The following is a 19,052-nucleotide window of genomic DNA, read 5'->3' as shown; positions in this document are numbered from 1 at the left end:
CACACACACACACACACACACACACACACACACACACACACACACACACGCACACACACACGCACACACACACACACACGCACACGCACACACACACGCACACGCATACACACACGTTCACCGACGATTACAATACTCCCTAATGTGAAATTTGTGAGTGCAACTGTATACGTGTTTTCATTTCGAGTGTCAATAATTTGTATTATGATTATATAGGTAAACGGTTTTTATCAGGGAACAGAACGCTGCGAGTAGCGTCGCTGGCACGGACAATCTGTCTCGTGCGGCACATTGCAAACGAAGCGAAGTGTGGCGCGGCTGCCTCGCTAATCGGGAGATCGCGAGAGGCAGCGCGTGGGTGACACGTGGGCGCGATTCACGACCGCCGCCGCAGACAGATCACCGCTCGTGCAGCACTTTGTTTCCGTATGGATGACTCGCTACTCTGGCGCCATATCGTACAGCCATCGTCTCCGCACAGCCCGTCTTGCGCGGCACTACGTTTTTCTTCTCTTTTTCTTCTCACGCTTTCGTTCCACTAACGACGAGAGCAGCCCTTCGTCGCAGGGTAATCGTGCCACCAATGTAAGCGGCGACAACGCCCAACGAAGCGTCACATCGAGCCTTACTCCTAGCCGCTCGTCATCGCCCTTTGCTGGAGCAGTGATCCCAGTCACACATGCTTGTGCCGCTTACCTCAGCAGGCCGCATGACCCTTGTCCTCAGCAGGCCGTTTCCCCTCCGCCCAGGCACGTACCCAGGGGGGACCGCCCCCCCCCCCCCCCCGAAATTAAGCGGCACCCCCCCCCCCTCCGCACCCCACGCCACCACTTCTCCCACACATTCCTAAAGCGCCACCAAATCAATGTTGAGACTTGACAGCTATTTGGCGGTCAACATTTTGCTGTCTTTTTCACTCCTTTTTGATGGCGGTAGTTATCGGCATCTCCTGGGTTGTGAAGCCCAGTTTTCTCATCGATTCAGTGCCCGCGCGATTAACTCGAGATGTGTTCAGTTACCGCCTATTCAACGGTCACGCGCATTGATTTTGCTTCGTCAGTTCAACCTTCTTTGTTTGCACTGATCCAAGGGCCAGGAAAGGGATACCGTTCCTAGTCAGCTGGCCTGTATGCACGAGAAACGAATTGCGGACGGACAAAATGCCAGTTGTGTTTAACTTGTCCTTTTGCTTTATTATAACCTCGAGTGACGGCTCGCTGCGACGGTGGCAGATCCTCGGAAACATATACCGGCGATATGGGTTAGATAAGGTGGAAAGTAAAATAATGGGAAACAGAGTCCATCATCAAACCCTGCAATAACCCTTAAGAGGAAGCTTTAGCTCCGGTGCTCCTATCTAAATACATGTAAAAGGAGCATTCGTTTTTCTCGGCAACCACTAAACCAAACTTGACGAGGTTTGTTGCATTAAAAAGAAAAACTTAAAATCTAGTGACTGAGAGTTCTAATTTTTGATTTACATTGTCAATTTTTCATTAAACATTGGCAAAAATCGCAAATTTTCATAAAACGAAACTATCAAGTTTACAACTGCGTAACTCAGCAAGAAAAAATTGTCACATTTATGTTAATTGCATCTAATAGTATATCTAAAGCGGGCAAAATTGATATGTTATACATCAATCTAAAAAAAATTTGGTAATGTGGAAATACAGCTTTTGCAGAACCCTTGTACACAACGTAAAAAAAAATTTACGTAAGATATAAATTGACATGTAGAATTTGTCCGCTTTGAGTGATCTAATAGATGCCGTTTACAGAACCGCGATATCTGTTCTTAACGCAGAGCTATGAATTTGTAAACTTCGCGCTTCTATTCCTTTTTTCGAACTTGCAAATTTTTTCCGGGGCAAGTTAGTCTAGCTGCAACACAGAGCATCATAGTTGCCTTGCTTCACCGACAACCTCAGGCACTACAACAGTCTATGGTTTCGCACCTACTTACTTACATAAACGAACAAAATGCATGCGTCTTTGGTATAACACAGCGCTCATACTGAACAAATCAACGAATGAAAACTAAGTGGTAACCTAGAGAAACGAAGGTGCACGTTCACTGATTCACGAGCGGATAACTTCAAGCTCAGGTAGCTCGTGAGACAATATGCTGCGCCAAGAATCTTAGTCGAAAAAGGGTGTCGATCGTCATAGGCATAGTGCCTCGAAGAAATGCGTGCAGCAGTACGACCATACCTGATTTTGCTCATTCCACACCAAACGATCAATCGCGAGTAAATCATTAATCGAAAAATTGGAGTTGGAATTGCCCCGCAGACAGCACTACTGGTAATAAAATCGCCACCAGCGCTTGTCGAATGGATTCCGTAGTGCTAAAGTCGACATGGCTAGGAGGGGCCGAGCCCTTCCTTAAAAAATCGGGGCGGGGGGGCGTTTAGCCCCCTCCCCCCCTCCTATAAGCACTACTTTCTCCGTGACCGTACCGCCGGTGATACGGGCTAAAGCCCTTTCATGGTGCTCTCGCCCGGCAATATAGACGCGATTAAGGCGCTGTGGTAACATCAAGCCGCTCTCCTTTTATTTAGCGTCTCTTTTACAACCTGCGGAAGTGCTGCGATGATGTTTCTGCAGGCCTTTTCTGCCGAAGAGGCGGAATCGGAACTAGGCGGAACCAGAACTGGGTGGCTCCTCAAACGTTGGTGCTACTTAAAAAAAAAAAAAAAAAGAAGGATGCAGCAAAACCCATCTCACGATGACTATACCGACGGTAATGCGCATAGCGTTGAACCAATATAGCGACACAAGGTATTGGCACCATGGAAACGATTTACATATGAGGCATGTATACTGCAGCGGAACTCCTCTTTCGCGCTTTTATGATGATTTATTAGCATTCCCTTTGAAACGGGGCGGTGGCAAATAACCAGCCTGCTTGTGTTAACCAGGTTGCTATACGTGCTTTTCATTCTTGCACTTTTGTATACATCATCATCTTAACATTTCTTCTCTTCCTCAAAACTTCTCTATCTACCTTGTACCGCTACCTACGCCTTTAACGGATGGTGTCACAGCAATCACTTCCCTGGTTTTTTTTCCCCCACCAATATTCTAAACGTCTCTGGCTTATCTCGACTGCTGGCCGTTTGGTGCTTATTTCCGTTTTAAATCCAAGCGCTTCTGGAAGTTGTACGTTATCTACCGGTCTCACTGGGTGAATACCTTCGCATTCCATTGGGATGCGCTGAGTGGTTAGGTCAGGTCAGCCAGGTCAATTTATTTCCTTAGAGGTCCCTTTGTCAGGGGTGTTACATAAGGGGTGGGGCACATCAATCGACGACGATTGAACGTGATGACAGACGGGACATTTGAAAAGAAGTAGATACCCTGTATAAACAAATACATACTCGCGACAAACTGTGAGTTAGAAGAAAAAAAGACATTAGTTGTTTTGGCAGAAGAGAAGAAACATCAGCAATGAACAATTCTCTTCAGTATTAGTGGAACATATGAAGATAGGTATATACATTGCATGCAATCGAAAACGCACGTTAGATAATGAATTTGTTCAAGAAAGGGTAATTAATTTGGTAAAAGTGAAGCAACATCAGCAATGAACACATGGTGGAGAAGGGCATCCAATCAGTTGCTGTTCGACAAAAAAAAGTGAAGCAGAGAAGTTAGTTGTGTGTGAACATGGCTTTAAAACTTGGAGCTGCATGATGACGAGTGCGTTGTGATATTCTTGCGGGTGAAATGATATGTGGCATACGATTAAGTGAACTGTAGAAAAACTTATGAAAAAGACCAACACTGGCTATCTTACGGCGGTGGGAGAGCGACTGTAACTCGGCTTTTTCTTTTAAGGATGATATGCTTACGTAATATGAGTAGGATGAATTAATATATTTGCTGCAAGGTTTTGGAAGGACTCAAGTGCGTTAGCGAGATATCTTTAATATGGGTTCCAGATTGGTGACGCATATTTGACTTTCGGCCTGATAAGTGATCTGTACGCCGCAAGTCTGACATCCGAAGGGGCATGACGCAAGTGGCGCCTCATAAAGCCGAGTGTTTTGTTCGCCGATGCTGTTGATATGCTGTTGATATGTGTGCCGCAGTTAAGATCACAAGAAATTAAGGCGCCTAAGTACATGAATGATTTTACTGTTTCAATGTGATTGTTGGCTAGTACGCAAGAAGGCAAGAAGGGTTTACAACTACGGGAAAATGACATATGGTTACACTTTTTTGGATTAAGAGTCATTAGCCAACGGGCACACCAGGACTGCACATGGTTGAGCTTTTGTTGCAAAGTATCTCCATTAGTGTAATTGTTAATGGTATGGCAAATCACGCAGTCATCAGTGAATATCCAAATTTTGCAAGTTACATGAAGGGGTATGTCATTGATGTATATTAAAAAGTGGACCAAGAACAGACCCCTGAGGGACACCTGAAAATACCGGAAGGAGAACGGAGTTGATAGTAACGAGTTGCTCGCGGTTAGTGAGGAATGTTTCTAGCCATTTTAATACCTCCATATTTAAATTAATAAAAAGAAAGTTAATGTAATAAGTGACGGTGAGAGCCTTTGTCAAAAGCTTTTTCATAGTCGAGGAAGATAGCGCCAGTTTGTTGATTAGTCAAGATTCGCATGAAGATAGTGAATGAGAAGAGCTAGTTGGGTCTCGCAAGAAAGGCCCTTACGTGCTGACGAATGGTATCAACAAATATTTTTTTCTGATTGCGCAAAAGTTTCAGGAGGGTTGGAGTTAGGAATGCTATACAATATTGAGTTGTTTCTATGCGAATGGTTGTCAGCATATTCTATGCGGCTCTCTAGGCTAGATACCAGACGACCAGTCTCAGAGGTAGTAGCGTACACAGCTTTTAATTCGCTTCGCAGGGGGATCAGTGCCTGGTAGTGTTGCTCCAGTTCAATCATTCCGCTAGTGTTGCATCGGAGCACAAAATTTGATTCTTCGGGCTTTGTACCTCAGTGATTCTTTGCCCAACTGTCAGCTTCTGCAACATAGCGAAAACGTCACTTATACTAGGCCCCGGATAGGTTTCGACACCGCTTGACAGCAACAGCAATGACTGAATGTCATGCGAAGCATTGTGAAGCAGCACTGAGGGCTCGGGAGCTGCACCACATTTCTTACTGGCATGCATGTTGAAAACCAGCATGTTATGTGACAACGTTGTGGCGCAGCCACCGAGCCCACAAGGTGGTCGCGATGTTTGCTGCTCCTTTATAGTTGACGAACTGGATATAGTGTCACTTTCGATGCGTGATCCCACGCTGGTTGGAGCATCCAGTATCCGAGTGGCGGTCTAGGTTCCTTCAGCGAAGCCAAGGTAGGTGAGACGTCAATCTGGTTGGGGCATCGGTATAGCGATGGCGCATGCTTCGTTGGTGTCACGATGCAATCCATCTGCAGTGGAGGCAGCAGCACGCGGCTAACAACTTTTATACACGAGTTTTTTTAGAGCGCAGCTCTTTGGCGTCCGTTCCTGGGTTTCGCGTCGTCGTCGTCGTCGGCGTCGTCGTCGGCCTCGTAACCAGCTCCGCCCCCCTTTCATCCCCCCAGCGCTAGCAGCGACCGACTGATACCGCTGGATGCCGCTGACGCCGCTAGAGAGTCAAGATAACGTGACTGCATAGAACACCGTCGCCGCCATGCAGAAAGAGGAGGAAAGGGTCCCCCCCCCCCTGTTCTTGTGTGGCGGATAGCTGGGGTTGACTCACTATCGCCGTCAGCGGCATCAGTCAGTCGCTGCTATCTCTTCCCTCCTCCCTTTATCGTGTTGTCCGCTTGCTGCGCGCGCTTCTGCCCCCATCGTTTGCCGCTGGGTGTACACGCCGCCCCCCTCCGCTTCCGCTTACTGCTGGTTGCTCTCGACGGCGGCGATGAGCCTCCGCTTCGGCGGCGCGAACTGCAGGGTCTTCTCGGCGGCGGCGATGAGCTTCTGCTTCAGCCTCGCTTACTGCTGGTTGCTCTCGACGGCGGCGATGAGCCTCCGCTTCGGCGGCGCGAACGGCAGGGTCTTCTCGCCGGCGGCGCTTAGCCTCTGCTTCCCCCACGGCTGTGACAACCTCGCGAGGCACTTGTATAGATCTCGTCTTTGAGAATCAAGCATTGGTGTACCAAGTCGAACATATATCAGTCTATTTCTCCGACCACAAAGCTTCCTTCATGACTGTCAAGAACTGTTAGTGGAGTCTTTGTTAAAGGAATACGTGTGAAAAATAAAAAAAAATTATGTGATAGCGCATACATGTGTTGCTCGATTTCTTTGCCTCAATCTATCCAAAAGGTGAAACAGCTTATTTGCTGCGCTCAAATTTCGCATTAGGAAGTAACGTAATCGTCGGTAATTTTTTTCTTCTGTTATGTTTCTACTGAGGTATTGCAGTTTCGTGGAAACCATATGACAAAAATGATGGCGTATGAGAGAACTGTGTCGTGTCTAGAGATATGAGGCCTCAAAAGAGGCCAGCAACATGTTGCTGGGTGCCATCGCACACCCCTCTACCTACCCCTTGACATCCCTCTGTTTTTATTACAAATGCGCTCAAATAGGCGTTGTGGCGCAGCCACCGAGCGCACAAGGCGGTCGCGATGGTTGCTGTTCCTTTATAGTTTATGAGTTCTATATAGTCCTTTATTTCTTCCCTACAAACACGGTCTACATATTTCTTCCCTAAGAACACCCGACGCCATCCAGCTGCGCCGCCGCGTAGCCTGTGCATGGCCTCCGAAATGCACGGCGCACCGCTGCGTGCAAACCTGAGACTCGCGGCATGCGGCAGCCGGGCTCCTCCCTAGTGCTTCTTTCAAAAGACGCTGTGCCACATGGTTGCGCTGCCGAGAAGTCCGGGCGTGGCCTCCGATACGAGAAGCGGGGAGCTCCGATGCGTGCAAACGCTGAAAATTGGACCCTCGCTTGCCGCATACCCAGTGTAGCATACGCATTGACCCAAGTTGGGCAGAGGTTCGTTGAAGAGCGGCCCATACCCAGTGCATTCGTGGCGAAGCTCGCTCGTGCGCTGGCGTGTGAGACGGTCATAGAGAACGTGGCACGTACTCAGTGTATTTGTTGCGCAGCCTGCTAAAGCGTCAGGTTGCTGTCATTGAAGAACCCGCGCAATGTGGGTTGGATTCCACCGGAGAAATTTAAAGGACCTTTCTTTTGCCATTGTAGGGTGACGCGCACCTACTGGCAGTGATGCAAGCTAACATGAAACAGGTTCACTGAAGACCAACACAGATCGAATGGCACATACCCAGTGCTCCAAGTCTGTTTCACTTAAGAGCGGCACTTACCCAGTTCCGAATCTACAGTGACCCATGACGGCGGGAAAGAGGTTCGTTGAAGAGCAGCACGTATGTAGACATTGACAAATACTAGGCAAGGTCAATCCCAATAGGTCGCGAAGCTTCGGGCGAAAAGCGGTTCAGAACAAATTACCACTGACACCAGCAAGGGTGGTTATGGGATCAGCGATTGAAGCGCGGCTATATTTGGAGAGAGCAAACATTGGGAAAGAGAAAAACGCTTTCTATTTAAGCGAGACACAGTTATATTCATTCAACGAAAATAAAATTCCTAATCACTTTTATATATACGTGACGAGTAAAAAAAAAGACAACTCTATTTTATTTTATCATTGTCAATAAATACCTTTTTATAGCGCCCATCCTAACAGTTCAGGCCGCTATCGCTTGCAGAGCAATGCAGCTCTTGAAGTGTGCAGGAAGGCGCGCTCGTAAAGTTCACTTGTTAGAAAACGCCCCCTGACACGTTGTGCTGTTTTGCTTGTCGACGTTTGTCGTAATTTGGCGACGCGGGTAGCGTCATCGTTTCTCAACGTGTTCAGTCAAAAGTAGTGTTACGATCGCCAGATGATTGCTTACTTTAGTTGTTCTCGTGCGACTGCGCAGGCCAACGGGCTTGGTGTCCGACGATAGAACCAGCACTCTACACCTAGAGCTTTCGTCGGCCTCCAAAGAAAGTATGCTCTGTTCAGGGGTGCGATTTCAGCATCCGTATAGGGCTGATCTTTTCTTGCATCGCTTTCTGCGCTGAAAGCTCGAAACGCCCATCAAGTCGAATGGCGGGGTATTTGAATACACAGCTCTAATGGCAGGCCACGGAAACAACTTTCGCGCCTTTGAGAACAAAATGACGTCACTTTTGTTTCTAACGGATATGGCGTCACATTGTTTTTTCTTCCGCCGGAAGTGTTCCCTCGTCACACAGATGGCGCTAAGCCCCATGAACTATAGACCGTTGACCATTACATCGGAAATATACGGGCTAGCAATGCATGCAATCAAATTAAAGCTGCAAGCATGGGCAGAGAATAATGGCATTTTGAAAGAACTTCAGAATGGCTTCACAATAGGTAGGCGTTTGGATGATAACTTATTTGTTCTTACTGAGTGTATTGAAATATCAAAAGTAGAAAGTAGACCGTTATATGTGGCCTTTTTATACATTACAGAAGCCTATGACAACGTAGACCGCAAAATTTTGTGGGATATTCTGGAAGGGGAGGGCTTAGGTGACGATTGTCTACAGCTTTTGAGAGAGATTTACCTAGAAAATACCGTTTGCGTTGAATGGGAAGGGATGAGAAGCGAGGAGAAAGTTCATGTCAACAAGGGACTGAGACAGGGGTGGCCTTTATCCCCGCTGCTGTTTATGACGTACATGGTTAGGATGGAGAGGGCGATAGGAGGAAGTAATATCGCGTTTAATCTCTCATACAAAGAGGCGGGCACCGTAGTTGAGCAGCAGCTTCCAGGTTTATTTTATGCGGACGACATTGTGTTGCTGGCTAACAAGCAAAGTGATTTGCAACGTCTGGCTAATATCTGTGGACAGGAAGGCAACAGTTTAGGTTTGAAATTTAGTGTTAGAAAATCAGGTGTTATGGTATTCAATGAAAACAGTGGACAGTGGCGATACAGGGCCAGGAAATACCTCGGGTAACAGAATATAAATACCTTGGTATATGGATAAACAAAGGCAATAGCTATATGGAAACACAGGAAAAAACAACAACAGTGAAGGGGAAGAGAAATGCAGCCATAATGAAGCACAGAGCGCTATGGGGATACAACAGGTACGAGGTGCTTCGAGGTGTGTGGGAAGGTGTGATGGTTCCAGGACTTACTTTTGGAAATGCGGTTGTTTGCTTTAAATCAGGGGTACGATCGGGACTCGACGGGAACCAAAGGTCAGTGGGTCGCCTCGGATTGGGCGCTCACGGGAAGACTACAAATGAAGCTGTGCAGGGTGATATGGGCTGGACTAGTTTTGAAGTGAGGGAAGCTCGCAGTAAAATTGAGTATGAAGAACGACTGAGGAATATGGAAGAAAGTAAATGCGCTGGGAGACTGTTCAGGTATCCGTACAGGAAAAACATTGATTCGCAGTGAAGGAAGAGAACTAGGACGCTTACCAGCAAGTATGCGGCCTGTAGGGTGGGCAACACAGAAACAAAGAACGTCAAGCGGAAAGTCAGAGAGGCTGATATAATCTCATGGGTGGCGGCAATGGAAAAGAAACCTGCCATGAGTAACTACTTAGGAGGAAAAAAAAACGAAATCAGGAAAGAAACAATTTATGATAACTCAAAGGGAAGCTCATTACTTTTCGAAGCGAGATCGGGATGCCTTAGAAAATGCGCCTATCAAGCGAGATTTAAGAAGGAAGAAGAAGCATGTGCTTGCTGCGGTAAAGCTAGGGAAACTATGGAGCATGTTTTATTAGAATCTGAAGACGTCTACCCAGCGGCCGATTTAGAAACCACTGACCTCCTTGAAGCACTTGAGTTCAGCGAGAGCAGGGGAAAAGTAAATATGTCCGCAATAGAGATTAGTAAGAAGCGATTGGAGGATTGGTGGAAGAAAAGTAGGGAAACGACAAAAAGACGGAGACGTACAAAAGCACAGTTCGCAATAGGGGATCAGAAAATCTTGTTGTGGAAGTTCATCGTGTTTTTTTATTTTGCTATTATTTAACCCAGGTATAGGACATTAAGCAGTATAATAGCAAGAGCTGGGTGGCGCAACCCACCGCCCCGTTCCAAAGGGGACGCTCATAACATCCATCCATCCACCGAAGAACCGTCATGCTTTGAAAGTATGGGCTTCTATGGAAGCTTCGCTACCAGGTATGTTTGCCTTGTACTAGGTGGGTAAAGTTGGTCGGACGGTCGGTCCCATTAGCACAGCACAGCAGCCCGATACCCTAACCATTCGACCATGCAAACATAGATGCAAACATAGACACATGCAGATAGATAGATAGCCTCGGAGAGTCCGTGAAGACCTCTAAGAATGCTGACGCCTTAGTAGCGTACCCGTGGTGAAGGGGTCCTAGGACCCAACATACCAATGGCTGCCTCCAGGTGACCTCGGGACCGTTACGCTGTTGGCGCAAAGAGGCACGCGGCCTCCCCTGTGAATGACTGCCGGTCACGTGGCACCAGCAATTGCCGTGGATTAGTCGTAAAGTCACTGGGCCAAGTCCAACTTCACAGGGCGTTATTCGGCGAGGAGGTAATTCCCTTGCCCCAAGGTGCGTAGAAACCTTTACCCCACGGCGATGGCTCAAGACTGTTTACGGGCTTTTTTGCACTTACTTCGATGCGTGCTCGACGCTACTGCACACGGGTCCCGGAGAAAGCGGACGAGACGTACCGCTAGGAACTGCCTGAGCTGGTCGGTGCCCATCCATGGCACGGCGCGTAGCACGGAGATGGGCTTGTAGCTGCTGGGAAAGCTGTACGGCGCGGACATCACCTGCTGCATCGCTTCCTCGGCGGCCTGCATGCACGCGTTGCGCTCTATCGCGTCATTGCGCATGCAACGTCGCGCTGCCAAATGTATTTTAACCCATTTATTTTATTTTTAACGATTCCTTCAAGGATCGCCTGGAGCCCATCGCGCGATTCGGCCTGTTGAGGTGAATTGCCCGAAGAGGCGGACGTTGATATAGCGCGACAAATCACAATGTCCAGGTGGACAAATAAAAGTGAAAAGAAAAAAAAACACGTCCCTAATTAACTTTTAATTACACGCTCAAAGGCACATGCTCCAATTAAGAACTACAGACCGAGTAGCAGCGAACTTATGCCAGCTTAGCAGATATTGTTTGTCTTAGGAGACACACAATTATTGTACACTTCCAAAATCCGCCAAAAAATGCATCGACATCACAGTTAAGGTCATCTGAACTATTTGTCGCAAGATTTTGGGGAAACTGTCAGCCGGAATGCCGGTGAATTTCGTAGCACACAGTGAGCCGAGATGTCTCGCAAGTGGTAATAGTTTTAATATTTAATTATGTTAAGCAGACGTGATTTCACTACCGCTGGGCTTCAATTTAGCTATTTGAACATGTGTGTCTTAAAGCGGATAGTAGTTAAAAAGTTCAATGGTGAATATTTTTTTTAGTTAGCTCTGAAGACATTGAAAATTATCGCACATTCAAGGTCCGTCTCTTCCATATTTACTACAGCTGAAAAGACTGTACAGCGCTGTGCGTCACACACACACACACACACACACACACACACACACACACACACACACACACACACACACACACACACACACACACACACACACACACACACACACACACACACACACACACACACACACACACACACACACACACACACACACACACACACACACACACACACACACACCCACACACACACTCTCTCTCTCTCTCTATATATATATATATATATATATATATATATATATATATATATATATAGCCAGCCAGTCAGTCCATCCGTCCGTCTGTCTGTCTGGCAACCTTAGTCTTCGTGCTGTGATGATCGTTTCGTTAACCTGGTATGCAGCAAAATTGGCATACTACTAGAAGTATATGACGAACGTAAATAACTGTTCATTACACGAACGTCATGACATATGTGTCGTGACGTTCATGTAATGACCTGTCATTTACGTTTTCCATTCACTCTTGTCATACTATGCCCATTTCAGTGCATACCAAGTTAAGCACATGACCATGAAAGCACCAAGACATAGGCGGCTAGATAGACAGATATATAGGTACTATCGAAGCGGCAAAGGTCCACCAAGAAACGCTTCTTATTTAAAAGCAAACCTATTTTATTCCCAATAGGAATGAATGTAGAAATTTTTCTTTTCCCAAATGAGCCTCCCTAAACTGTTACTGCAGGAACAATGTTATGGCATTTAAAAATAAATGGCCAAGTGTGGCGCCACTTGTCACAGACAATCTTTGAATTTGTGCCCATCAATGCTTTCGTGGGAACAATTATTTTATAGTCTATTTCTAATATGCGCTAAGGTAGGCACGTAGTAGAACAGTGTGAAACATTGGGATCCAGTCCTGATGCCAGCGATAAAGCGCTCGATATGTATCTGGGTGCCAAGCAAACACCTTCAAACCTTGAGCAGTACAATATATTCGGTCCAGCTACTCTGCGGCTAGATATCAAGCCTGCGGATACCTTTTGTGCTTTTACTGACCACAACATACGGCATGGTAGTTGCGCGCGCGATCAACCTCGACTACCTTGAACCATTCGCGAATGATGGCACCCTCCGCCTCTCAGCACCGGCTCATCTAGGTAAGTGGTTGCTCATAGCATTGGCGAGAATGGTACAAGAGTAAATCGTTTAAAACTAATAGGGCACACAAAGCAATCATCGGGATGCCTCTAGCGAAGCAACAGCTGTAAAACCTTATACATTGTTAGCGAAGGTCTCTCATTTCTTTCAGTGCTCCAGTATTCCTTGCGGTTCACTAGGAACGGTTCAGTTCTAGTTCAACGCTAGGGCGAGAAAATAATGGTTCGAACTCATTTGAATCGGTTCAGGTTTATTGGCCGAATCGAAGAATAATTACAAAAACAAAAAAAAAGACAAAAAAAGAAACCAAGTCGGCAGATCCCACGCTCTACGGGTATCGCTGTTATGCGAACCAATGTGGGGAGTCCTACCATGAACGAAGCGAATGTGAGAGCACCAAGAAATAGGCGGCTGTTTCATGACCTACATGACACGGAAGTCATGACATTCAGGTCCTGACCTATCATTTCTGTTCGCCATACACTGTTGTGATACTATGCCAATTTTGGTACATATCAAATCATAGGCGGCTCTTTCATGACCTATATGATACACGTCGTGACATTCACGCCATACTTGACATTTAACTGCGTCATACACTCTCGTCATACTATGCCAGTTTCGGCGCATACCATGCTAACGAAACGACTATGAGAGCACCAAGACGTAGGCGGCTGTTTGATGACCGACATCACACGCATATCATGAAATTCATCTCATGACCTATCATTTGTGTTCGTCCTACACTATTGTCATAGTATGCCAATTTTGGCACATACTAAGACATACCAAGCTGCACATTTAAGGTCCGTCTCTTCCATACTTACTTCACCTGAAAAGACGGCATAGCGCTCTCTCCCTCTCTCTCTCTCTCTCTCTCTCTCTCTCTCTCTCTCTCTCTCTCTCTCTCTCTCTCTCACACACAAACACACACACACACACACACACACACACACACACACACACACACACACACACACACACACACACACACACACGCGCGCGCACGCACGCACGCACGCACGCACGCACGCACGCACGCACGCACGCACGCACGCTTTGTTTAATACTTGAAGCCTTTGCAACGCTCCCATAGCCAGTGGCGTGCGTTTAGTACGCACAGACGCACGCAAAAGCTCTCGTCCGTTCGTCCTTTTCATAATGCCATCATCGCCAAGCCACCTCTGTCTTCATCCTTGTCATGCGACGACGAAGGAAACTTCGCCCACCACCACCACTGCCCATGTCGCGCTGCACTGGCGATTGTAAATTTTACTACGAAGCTGTTACGAGGTGTGCCGCTGTAGTTCGCACACTCACGGCCGCACTGGACGAACGCGCGCGCGCCGTCCCGTCCGTGTGCGTTTCTCGCGCGGCGAGGGCCGGCGTGCGACGGCGAGGTCCACGTCAAGTGTGAATGCAACGCAACGCGGCTCGGAGCCCCGATTTCCTTTGAAAGTGAATTATTGAAGTTACCCTGCGCATACCTCATTGGACGACAGCTGATATATGCGTGGTTCTATTTAACCAGTAATGCGTAATCTTTGCTTCCCTCGTCGCGTTATGAGGGATCCACGTTCGAGGTCAGCTAGGAGTTTGTGTCTACGGCTGCAGCTGTGGATGCGGGCGCCGCGGTCCTGCAACGCAGTCGCCGTGGGGAGCTCCCGTGACGTCACGAGCACCACTGGCACGCGCCGGTCAAAGTATACCGCATGGTCTATATAGTCGCGAACGGAAGGACGAAGGGAGGACTTGTTCAGCCGACCACTACACATACAATCGAACCACAATATTGCGAGCATGAATAGCGCGAATTATTCTCATTTTGGACACGCGAGACTCGCTGGCCGATAGCCACGTAAAATGTGTATACCTCCCTCATAAAAACCTCACGCATCGAGAAAGCCATTGTTAGTGGCACTGAGAATTATTCAAAGCAGATGCAAAAATTGCTTTCTGCTACTTGCACTTTTCGATAAATAGATTCATTTCTTGATTCATATCTCGAGGGGAGATAAGAAATCCGTGTATATATAACGAACTCATTACAAAACTTCGTTTAAGTTCGTCACAATGGTCGAATTCGAGTGTATCGAATTATATGTTGAAGTATGCTTCCAGCACACAAGTATGTACGTTGTAACCGGGTTCATGCCGTAGCTCATAACTTGTGCTCGCATGTAAGAAAAAAAACCCTTGCCGTGATCATCTTGCGGTGCTCGGCGGTGTCCATGGCGCCGTTGTGGAGGAGCTCGTCGATGTGTCGCCGCACGTCGTTCAGGATGCTTTGACAGGCCTGGCGGCTCTTGAAGGCCACCGCCACGCCCGGGTACTTGCTGTGCACTTCCACCACCTGTCGAAGTACCTGCATGCGCCGCAAACTGACCCGTTTTTTTCGCGACCGCCGGATGGTTTGCATAGGTGAACGCTACTATGGACTGAATGAGCTAGGCGAGAAGGGATAGTGTAACATCTTTTACTCTGAATTATACTTGAACTTGAGACGCGATTGCGGTTAAGCTGGCGCTAAACGCGCTCCAGCAACACGAGTATAAGAGTCTGCGAACGAATCACTGCAGCGCCTCAAACACTGGTGAACGTAAAAGTGCGTTTTCTGTTCTGTACATTGCTTTGAACAGCACGAAGTAAACAAAACGCACAGAGAATGGAACAGCCACGAGCGCTTTGTGTGCTATACCTACTATGCACCAGTGAAAAGAACATACGGAAGACCGCACCAACTTGTCTAACAATGAGTTGTGCTGCCGTTCGTAATTTTTCACGTTCGTATTTCATGGCTGCTGCATTGTCCTGCTGAAACTGGAAAGCTCCGCTCGAGAACTATATATACATATATATATATATATATATATATATATATATATATATATATATATATATATATATATATATATATATATATATATATCTTTTTCAGGAACCCGGATTTTGTATAGCCTGGTATAAAACACTTTCGCGTGGGGGACAATGCTACTCCCTCTCCTGAAACAACACACTGTACATACGATATACAAGTTAGGCTGCACGTAACGTCAGCTCGTATTATCGATCTAGCACGCCACGAGGGTTATATGATTTCCAGCTCACGTTGACAGGCTGAGCCAGCGGTTGCGGATGCGACGTATGTGCGTAGCAATAGGGATCTGTGTCATGTCTGTCGTGAAAGTTATTTCGACGTCACAATATTAATATCGTTTGCACTGATAGGATGCCCGTCGGACTACTGGTCTGGTAATCCCACTTGCCGGCTTAGCTAATTAATCAGCGTCCGCTGAAAGCGATAGCCATGAATGTTCGGCCAGCCCGCTCAAGCACCATGGTGCTCGAACGAGCTGGCAATACTGTAAGCCAAGCGCAGTAAAGGTTATCATGATAACGATTATCGATCCACAATCGGCTGCTAGGTTTCAGCTAACAGCCGCAGCGTGTCGCTCCCGCGGCCACCAGTGCGCGCGCATACCTCGAGGCGGTTCTCGCCCGCGTGGCAGCGAATCTGGTCGGCCATGAACTCGTCGACGGTCTTCCAGATGTTCTCGCGCACGTCCTCCTCACCCTTGATGAGCGCCAGCCCGGTCTCGTAGGCCGCGTAGATGATCGAGTCCATGTACTGGTGGATCAGGCTGATCACCCACTCCACCAGGTCCTGCACGTTGACGCATAAGAAGAAAGCGCACGATGATTCGCAGAATCCTCATGGATATGTGTGCCTGGCACGTTTCTAACAGACGCTGGCTGCGTCCACCAGTGCGGCGGCGAGATACCTTTTCCGAGCGTCCGTAAGCGCAGAGAGAAATAGAGAGAAAGAGAGAGGGACAGGAAAGCTATATTTAGTCGGATAGTGGTGCAGGACCAGGTTACAATGCACTATTAGATCGCCAGCAGGTCAATCCTACTGGCGACGTCATGGGCGCGCTTGAGGATCCGGTTTTGGAACCCCGGGTCCGAGTTGCGTACAGCAGGGTCTCCCAGTCGTCTGGAAGCAGGATTTTCTCTAATTCTGGAGGTGGGGGGGAGGAAGTGGTTTTCCTTGCATACCTAGAGCATATGGTTGAGGGTAGCTCCCTCATCGCCCACTATGCAATCGGGAGAAAACTGTGCTTGAAACATATGGGAAAGAACTACCGGGTTAGGCAATGAGTTTGTATAGTCTCCTCCAGCCTAATTCCTGCTCTTTATTGAGCTTCTTACGTGGGGGCGGAAGCCTTCTTCGTCCAAGGCGGAAGTGGTGGGTCAGATTGTGAAATGAAATTATGCTATCCTTGGCTGTTCCCAGAGCGCAGGTACTCACCGCCCGGTCGACTAAACCTCGGGCTGTCTGATTAGCCGCCTCGTTTCGAGGGTTGCCAGAATATACCGGTACCCAAATCAATTCAATGTCCCTATGTGGGGAGGTGATCTGACTAAGTATATTAAGAGTGGATTGAGCAATTCTGCCCCGGGCTAAATTGTGTATAGCCGTCTTGACGTCACTGAAAATAATATCTGTCTGTGAATTTGCAATGGCGAAAGTCATGGTCGCCTCCTCAGCCATTGCGGATGTGCGTACATGGATGGAGGCGGAAAGGCTTGCGCCATGCATGTACCCGTAATCCCTGCCACTGCGAATGCTCTATTCGGAGTTGGATATTCAGCGTCATTGACGTAGGTGACACCCCGTTGCTGTTTATAATTATATGCCTTATGGATTGCCAGGGCCCTGGCATTTCTCCTACCCACGCGGTGTATAGGATGCCTATATTTGGGAAGATGTTTAATGGTGAGCCGTTTCCTGATTGGTGTGGGTAGGTCCCTCGGTTCATTTATTTGTGGTTTTACGTTTTCGTCTAGTTTGGCGGGAACACTTCTGCCTGTTTTAGTTTTCGTGAGCCGCGCCGTCTGTGTGGTGATGTGGGCCGCGCAGACTTCTTGAAGTGTGTTATGAATACCGAGTTTGAGAGATTTTTCTGTAGATGTACAGAGGGGTAGCCCTGATGCCACTTTGAATGGTTGTCTGATTAGGTACTCAAGCTTCGTCTTTTCTGCAGCATAGACATGTAGGTAGGGCACTGAGCGGGTGAAGCGGCTAAGAACAAAAGCCTTCTCTAAGCTGCATAGATCCTTCTCCTTCACGCCCTTTCTCCTGTTTGCAATCCATTTGAGTAGACGGATTGTCTGATGGGTGGTGGTAGAAAGCCTGGATGAATAGGCTTAGTTCTATAAGTGTCTGTACGTCTGGTAGGGGTTGGCCGCTAACATTAACTGTGATGAGCATGGGATCTTGGTGTGCCCACCTACCTCTTACCTTACAGCGAATGGCGAGGAGTTCAGACTTAGACCGCGAGCAGGTGAGTCCTGCTTGTGCGGCGTAACTTTCTACTTGATCAACCGCCAATTGGAGAGTTGTTTCCATTTCCCTTTCGTTGCATTTATTGGCCCAGAGGGTGATACCATGGGCCTAGAGGGTGTGATTCATATTTTGAATTTTTGAAAGCACACCTGGAAGACGGATGAGCCCGAAATGAACAGAAATGGTGATAGGACCGAGCCTTCTGGAGTGCCTTGAGTACCTAGCGTTATTGGGCTAATGTTATTTTTCCAATTGTTATCACGGCTGTGCGTTTGAATAGAAAGGATCGGATATAATTTCAAATTCTGATGCCTGGGTTAATATTACTTAGATTTATGAGGATTATTTCGTGCGAGACGTTGTAAAAGGCCTTATTCAGGTCAAGGCCCAGGACCGCTCTGGTATGTTTGTTTCTTTCTCTGTCGATGATGTCCCGTTTAAGACGGATCATGATATCCTGAGTGGACAAGTTTACCCTGAAATCAATCATTGTGTCTGAGACGAGTGCCTTATCCTCAGCGTAGTTTTGAAGCCTATTAAGGATAAGATGCTCCACCAGCTTGCCCAGACAAGAGCTTATAAGGGAAATGAGCCCTATATTTTCTAGCGCTAGCTCTTTGCCAGGCTTAGGGATGAAAGTAATCTTGGCATGCTTCCAGCCTGGTGGGAGGGTGCCTGATTGCCACTGATGGTTGAGGAAATTCATTACTGCGATGATCAATTGAGGGTCCAGATTTCGGAGAAGCTTATTAGTTACTCCATCCGCTCCAGGTGCTGAGCCTGTGTGGGGTTCGCCTGTCGCGTTCCACACTTCTGCGTCCTCGCTATTCCTGTCTAGGTACGCATTGTCCGCAGCGATCTACTGTCTCTGGTGTTTACATATCGTCGTTGCAGTTCATTAATGAGTGTGTCCTGTGTACCGGAGTACTAGTATATAAGTCGAGCCAATTGATTTTTTTTGGTCGATGTACTGGTACTAGAGTCTAGGAGATGGCTGAGTAGGAGCCACGTCTTCTTGTCCCCAATTGTCCAGTCAAGCTATCGCAAATTTGGCCTCAGTGTTTTGTTTT

The 19,052-nt window shown here is 47.4% G+C and overlaps 1 protein-coding gene across 1 annotated transcript in view; it reads right to left on the bottom strand.

The window, feature by feature from the left end:
- LOC142574585 (sperm-specific sodium:proton exchanger-like) overlaps positions 1 to 19,052 on the bottom strand; it is a 103,696-nt gene that overhangs the window by 11,376 nt on the left and 73,268 nt on the right. The window contains exons 16-18 of the mRNA XM_075683635.1: positions 16,117 to 16,299; positions 14,836 to 15,000; positions 10,698 to 10,823 (exon numbers count right to left, since the gene is read on the bottom strand). Of these exons, the coding sequence (XP_075539750.1) occupies positions 10,698 to 10,823; positions 14,836 to 15,000; positions 16,117 to 16,299 (474 nt within the window). The remainder of the gene's footprint in view (positions 1 to 10,697; positions 10,824 to 14,835; positions 15,001 to 16,116; positions 16,300 to 19,052) is intronic.

Source organism: Dermacentor variabilis, chromosome 3 (genome assembly GCF_050947875.1).
Source record: "Dermacentor variabilis isolate Ectoservices chromosome 3, ASM5094787v1, whole genome shotgun sequence".
Classification (NCBI taxonomy): domain Eukaryota; kingdom Metazoa; phylum Arthropoda; class Arachnida; order Ixodida; family Ixodidae; genus Dermacentor; species Dermacentor variabilis.
The sequence above is the reverse complement of the archived record's forward strand: the minus strand, read 5'-3'. Positions and strand labels throughout refer to the sequence as shown.